Genomic DNA, 7,741 nt, shown 5'->3' on the forward strand with positions numbered 1-7,741 from the left:
TGGGTGGTTGTGGGTCTGTGTGTGGGGGGGTGTATGTGTATGGGTGTGTGGGGTTATGTGTATGGGTGTGTGGTGGTGTATGTGTATGTGTGAGTGTGAGTGTGGGGTGTATGTGTATGGGTTTAGGGGGGGGTGTATGTGAATGTGTGTGTGTAGAGGTGTATGTGTATGGGTTTGTGGGGTGTATGCGTATGGGTGTGTGGGGTTATGTGTACGGGTGTGTGGTGGTGTATGTGTATGGGTGTGTGTATGGGCGTGTGTGGGGTGTATGTGTATGGGTGTGTAGAGGTGTATGTGTATGGTTGTATGTAGAGGTGTATGTGTATGGTTGTATGTGGGGGTGTATGTGCAGGCTGTATGTATGGGTGTATTTGTACGGGTGTATGTGGGGGGTGTACGTGTATGGGTGTATGTGGGGGTGTATGTTTATGAGTGTATGTGTATGGGTGTATTAGGAGGTGTATGAGTATGGCTGTAAGTGTATGGTTGTATGTGGGGGTCTATTTGTATTGGTGTATATGCATGGGTGTATGTGTATTGGTGTATGTGGGGTGTATGTGTATTGGTGTATGTGGGGGTGTAAGTGTATTGGTGTATGTGGGGGTGTATGTGTATGGGTGTATGTGGGGGTGTATTTATATTGTTGTATGTGGGGGTGTATGTGTATTGGTGTATGTGGGGTGTATGTGTATTGGTGTATGTGGGGGTGTATGTGTATTGGTGTATGTGGGGGTGTATGTGTATTGGTGTATGTGGGGATGTATGTGTATGGGTGTATGTGGGGGTGTATGTGTATTGGTGTATGTGGGGGTGTAGTGTATTGGTGTATGTGGGGTGTATGTGTATTGGTGTATGTGGGGTGTATGTGTATTGGTGTATGTGGGGGTGTATGTGTATTGGTGTAAGTGGGGGTGTATGTGTATTGGTTTATGTGGGGGTGTATGTGTATTGGTGTATGTGGGGGTGTATATGTATTGGTGTATGTGTATGGGTGTATGTGGGGGTGTATGTGTATGGGTGTATGTGTATGGGTGTATGTGGGGGTGTATGTGTATGGGTGTATGTGGGGGTGTATGTGTATGGGTGTATGTGGGGGTGTATGTGTATTGGTGTATGTGGGGTGTATGTGTATGGGTGTATGTGGGGGTGTATGTGTATTGGTGTATGTGGGGTGTATGTGTATTGGTGTATGTGGGGGTGTATGTGTATTGGTGTATGTGGGGGTGTATGTGTATGGGTGTATGTGGGGGTGTATGTGTATGGGTGTATGTGGGGGTGTATGTGTATTGGTGTATGTGGGGTGTATGTGTATTGGTGTATGTGGGGGTGTATGTGTATTGGTGTATGTGGGGGTATATGTGTATTGGTGTATGTGGAGGTGTTTGTGTGATATCAAATATCAGCAGACCTATCACATTAAAAAAAATATGACAGGATTACATTGTTAGAAAATGAAATGGGTTCGATGATGTTGGGGATGATGATGATGATGATGATGATGATGATGATGATGATGATGATGATGATGATGATGATGATGATGATGATGATGATGATGATGATGATGATGATGGTGATGGTGATGATGATGATGATGATGATGATGATGATGATGATGATGATGATGATGATGATGATGATGATGATGATGATGACGATGATGATGATGATGATGACGATGACGATGACGATGATGATGATGATGATGATGATGATGATGATGATGATGATGATGATGATGATGATGATGATGATGATGATGATGATGATGGTGATGATGATGATGATGATGATGATGATGATGATGATGATGATGATGATGATGATGATGGGTGATGGTGATGGTGATGATGATGATGATGATGATGATGATGATGATGATGATGATGATGATGATGATGGTGATGATGATGATGATGGTGATGATGATGATGATGATGATGATGATGATGATGATGATGATGATGATGGTGATGATGATGATGATGATGATGATGATGATGATGATGATGATGATGATGATGATGATGATGATGATGATGGTGATGATGATGATGATGGTGATGGTGATGATGATGATGATGATGATGATGATGATGATGATGATGATGATGATGATGATGATGATGATGATGATGATGATGATGATGATGATGATGATGATGATGATGATGATGATGAAATGAGGATGAAGTTGTTATACTTGTTCAAATTAAACGAGCATATGTTACTAATCGTCGAGTTAAAAGGGGTTTGAACTAAGGACTTTCAGTTGGTTGCTTTTAAGAGTTGAATCTTTAATCTCCCCCACAGCCAACAGAAATTACAACCGCAGTTTCATATTTGTAGCTACACCACCAATCTCCATTACATAAGCACAACCAAATGTCTTATCGGTTTGACACATGGGTTAACATATTTTACATCTGAAGAATCTCGAGTCACTTTTCTCGGATATGTCTGGGTGGATTTCTTAACTTCCCTTAGTGGTCACTTGTTGTGTCTTCTATACCCCTATATCTTTTTGTACGGCTATGTATGACACTCGATTTCGGATCGGAAGGTCCAGGATTCGAGCCTCGCTCGGCGCACAGTTGAATCCTTGGAAAAGGCTCTTTACTTACTTTCTCTCACCGTACTTAGGTGTAGAAAGAGTACCTGGCCATTAACAGCGTTGTCGCTGTCCAAAATTTGTAATTTCGCCTAACAAGCGTCATATTACGTCCTACATGTTAAATGTTGCTGTTTCACAGGGACACCTTGTAAAGCGCTTTGAGCTGATTTAGTTGATATAACGTTATATAAATGATCAATTTTTAAAAATCCAATTTGCATTCTGTCTTTGTCTTCGAATGAGATTACTTGGTTTTGTCATTAATTTACCTTTTTGGGGAACATTCAAATGTATAGAAAACGATTTTGGAGATGATATTCTTTCATTGTAAATCATCTCTCTGTTTTGTATTATAATGTAAGTATTTGATTGTATTTCTCTTAGTGGGATTGTGTGCTGGAGTCTGGGTGAGACATTTAGGTGATCTCAAACTAAGTACATTGATATTATGCTCTTGGAATCTGCATCTGTTCCTTATTTGAACCATTCCCCTTTGTCTTACATTTTCCTCATGTACTTTTAATTGTACTTCTAAAATCGTTTCACTTTCCAATTTTCTTCCTTTTTACTGGCGCTGATATTACCTAAATATGTTGCAAGCGCCATAAAACCCTTAAAAACAAACCAAAATAGATATTTGTTTTTTTTAAATGTATAATGTAAGTATTTGAAAGTGTTCCTCCTAGTGGGATCCTGTACATATTCCTTCTAAAGACTTTAAGGTGATCTCAAACTAAGAACATTGATAGTGTGCTCTTGAAATCTACATCTGTTCCCTATTTGAACCATTCCTCCCCCCCCCCTGTCTTACTTTCTCTTGTGTGCTTTCAATTGAAAAACTTGAACTTTTTGGACAATCCCATTTTCTTCCTTTTTACTGGCCCTGATATGACCTAAAATTGTCACAAGCACCGTTAGACATTTAAAACAAAAACCAAAACATTTCTTGCAGAATGGGAGCGATCTATATTCATGTTTTCGTCCAACTGAGTCATCAATCACGTGATTTGTTGCTGTCTGACGATTGGACATTTCTGAACAAATGTAAACACGCTACTTTGTTTCTGAAAGTTGTAACACAATGACAAAACGTATTGTTAGGTAGTTCAAAATCTGTGAACACTTTTCACTATAGATAGTTCGAAGATGACGTCACTCAGGCCTTTGTTATTGTTTTTGCCATCCGCGTTTGTGAGTTGTTCTCACTAAACTGTATTAACCAGACTATAAAAGTTCATGGTTACACAGAGTTTGTGTGTTGGTCCGTTCTACTTCTGGATGGCAATGTTGTGCCAAGCGCATTCTATCTATATAGGTAACTTTGAGCACATTTTACAATATGGCCAATGACCTCGAGTACATGGAAAGTTAATACAGATATAGTTCGAAATTGACGTCACTCGGGTCTTTGTTATTGTTTTTTTTTGCCATCCGCGTTTATGAGTAGTTCTCACTAAACCGTGTTAACCAGAATATATACGTTCATGGTTGCACACAGTTTTGTGTGTTGGTCTGTTATACTTCTGGATGGCAATGTTATGAGCTTCTTAGCCAAGCGCATACTATCTATAGATCATGCCCATTGATACACTCTTTTTATCCCTGTTTACATTGACAGTACTTTCATCGAGTACATCGGAATCACCAGGCCCTTGTTCATTCTGGGACGATGCCGTCTACATTAAAGGGAAATGCTTCAAAGCTTTCACGGATGAGTTTTGGGATTGGGAACATGCTGAGGTTGGTATGGTCAATAGAAAAAGATAACCTGTAAACATTAGCATATATATATATATATATATATATATATATATATATATATATATATATATATTATATTATATTATATTATATCAGCATTATGCCGACTGACGACGTGGAGTTCACAGAAACATGTGTTTCGGCCATAAATGAGTGTGTGACTCCATTTATTATATATATATATATATATATATATATATATATTATATATATATATATATATATATATATATAAATGTAAATTTTCACTCACATATATATATATATATATATATATATATTATATATATATATATATATATATATATATATAGTTGGCCAAATGTATGATCCAGTTAGTGAAACTGAATTTCTATTGTCCTTAAAGACAATACACTTGATTTTGGTCGACCACGTTTATGAGTAATTCTCACTAAACTACATTAACCAGACTATAAAAGTTTAAGGTTAAACATAGTTTTGTGTGTTGGCCTGTTACACTTCCAGATGGCATTGTGAGCTTTTCAGCCAAGCGCACACTATCTATAGATAGAACGAAGATGACGTCACTCTGGTCTTTCCAATTTTTTTTGCCATCCGCGTTTATGAGTAATGCTCACTGATCTGTATTAACCCGACCATAAACATTCATGGATACACATCGTTTTGTGTGTTGGTCCGTTATACTTCCGGATGGCAATGTTATGAGATTCTTAGCCAAGTGCATACTATCTATAAATAGAATGCACTTGGCTAAGAAGCTCACAACATTGCCATCCGGAAGTATAACGGACCAACACACAAAACTATGTGTAACCTTAAACGTTTATAGTCTCGTTATTGCAGTCTAGTGAGAATTACTAATAAACGTGAATGGAAAAACACAACAGTAACAAAGACCTGAGTGACGTCAACATCATTCTATCTATTGGTAGTTCGAAGTTGACGTCACTCGGGTCTTTGTTATTGTTTTTTTTTTTTTTTTTTGCTATCCGCGTTTATGAGAAAATTCTCACTAAACTTTTTGAACCAGATTATAAACGATCATTATTACACACAGTTTTGTGTGTTGGCCAGTTATACTTCCGGATGGCAATGCTGTGAGCTGCTTAGCCAAGCGCATACTATCGTAGCCATCATTATGTTATAGCCTGACACTGAAATCCAAAAGGACTGACATTTTGACGTCATTATTTGGTTTTTGCACCGAATAGTGAGTTGTCGTGAGTCGAGCTCAAGGAAATAAGTGGTCCGATTGGTTGAACTATTGAATACAACTCACAATGTTTTTTCTTTTGTGGCAAAAGACTGCCATTTTGACGTCATTTTTTAGTCAATGTCAGGCCATGGCCTTCGTAAAGTTATAGCCTGATACTGACCAAAAAATGACGTCAAAATGCCAGTCTTTTGCCACAAAATAAAACAAATCGTGAGTTGTATTCAATAGTTCAACCAATGAAATAACTTGTTTCCATGAGCTCTACTAACGACAACTCACTAGACGGTGCAAAAAATAAATAATGACGTCAAACTGCCAATCCTTTTGGATTTTAGTATCGGGCTATAACATAACAATGGCTACGGTCAGACCATAACTTTACGAAGGCCACGATATCATCGATAAAGGCAATGTGTTTTTATCATCCCCCAGAAATCATGTGCCTATCACGCCAGCAGTGGACGTCTCGCTGAGATCGTTACTGTCCGAGAGCTCGATGCAATCAGTCGCCATCTCGCTGCCAATCATTCAAGTTTTTCAGGTAAAAAATTAAAATTAAGCCTTTATATAGAGCAATATCCACTAAAACCGCCTTGAGCACATTTAGTGGATATTGCGTTATATAAATCTCAATTTATTAATTTATTAAGTGTGCTCAAAGCGCTGTATTAACAAGGGCCCGCTGGCCAACAGCAATATTTAACACGAAGGACGGGACATGACGCTTTGTTAGGCGATATTACAAGTTTTCTTTCGGATAGCGGTACTCATTTTACACCTGAGTAAGGTGAGCAAATGTTAGTAAAGCGCCTTATCCAAGGACTCAACTATGCGCCAGGACCTTCCGGTCCGAAAAAAGGTTGTCATACCACTAGACACCATAGCAACATAGGTTGGAACTTTAGATAGTTCGAAGATGACGTCACTCAGGCCTTTGTTATTGTTTTTGCCATCCGCGTTTGTGAGTTGTTCTCATTAAACTGTATTAACCAGACTATAAAAGTTCATGGTTACACAGAGTTTGTGTGTTGGTCCGTTATACTTCCGGATGGCAATGTTGTGAACTCCTTAGCCAAGCGCATTCTATCTATACATCTTGGTTTACTGAAATCTTCGTTTTTTAAAAATTCCTTCAGAGCCATTAGTACCATGGAGTCGAAGTTTATCCCGGTTTCTATAGCGTGAACCGACAATATCAATGCTTGCTAACCTTTGGATAGGACACTAGTCTATCGCAAAGTACACTCCGCCAAAATCGAACAGAGTCAGCTACCCATTCACTGCTGGGTCGACAACGGGGGTCAGAAAAAAACAAACTCGACTGCACGGGGATCGATCTTGGTTCCTTTGCGTGTGAAGCGAGTGCTCTACCAACTGAGCTATCGGGACCCGCCTTCCAGTACTGAATTAAAATACCTAATGCCAGTTGGGATGACTGCGACCACGCCCCATGTGTGGGGTCCCCCACCCCCGACCCCCGTCCATGGGGAGGGCAGAAGATAGTATGCTACTTTGTAAGATGTTACAACAACAGTGAACCTTGGCCAGATATTTCAATTTGTGTGTGTGTGGGGGGGGGGGGGTAAGGACATTTGTGTGTGTGAGTTGGGGGGGGGGGGGGGTAAGGACATTTGTGTGTGGGAGGGGAGGGGGGGGGGTTGATGCAGTCACCCCAACAGGTCCGAGTTATCCCATTCCACGTCACAACTATGGCATGGAGTAGAAGCTGAATTTATTATTCTAAAAATCCGAACAATACATCATCATCATCATCATCATCATCATGATCATCATCATCATCACCACCACCACCACCGCCATCATCATTATAATCATCATCATCATCATCATCATCATCATCATCATCATCATCATCATCATCATCATCATCATCATCATCACCACACTACCACCACCACCACACCACCAAAATCATCATCATCATCATCATCATCATCATCATCATCTCATCATCATCATCATCATCATCATCATCACCATCATCATCATCATCATCATCATCATCATCATCATCATCATCATCATCATCATCAATCAACATCTCATCATCATCATCATCATCATCATCATCATCATCATCATCATCATCATCATCATCATCATCATCATCATCAATCAACACACATCATCATCATCATCATCATTCA

General features: G+C 39.3%; 1 protein-coding gene across 1 annotated transcript in view; it reads left to right on the top strand.

The window, feature by feature from the left end:
• Positions 1 to 7,741, top strand: part of LOC144959801 (uncharacterized) — a gene marked incomplete in the record, with an annotated part of 101,386 nt that overhangs the window by 40,666 nt on the left and 52,979 nt on the right. Inside the window, 2 exon segments of the mRNA XM_078892550.1 lie at positions 4,233 to 4,354; positions 6,006 to 6,114. Coding sequence (XP_078748676.1) covers positions 4,233 to 4,354; positions 6,006 to 6,114 — 231 coding nt within the window.

The sequence above is a fragment of the Berghia stephanieae genome, chromosome 14 (genome assembly GCF_034508935.2).
Source record: "Berghia stephanieae isolate SIO BIC M18660-M18661 chromosome 14, UCSD_Bste_1.3, whole genome shotgun sequence".
Taxonomy (NCBI): domain Eukaryota; kingdom Metazoa; phylum Mollusca; class Gastropoda; order Nudibranchia; family Aeolidiidae; genus Berghia; species Berghia stephanieae.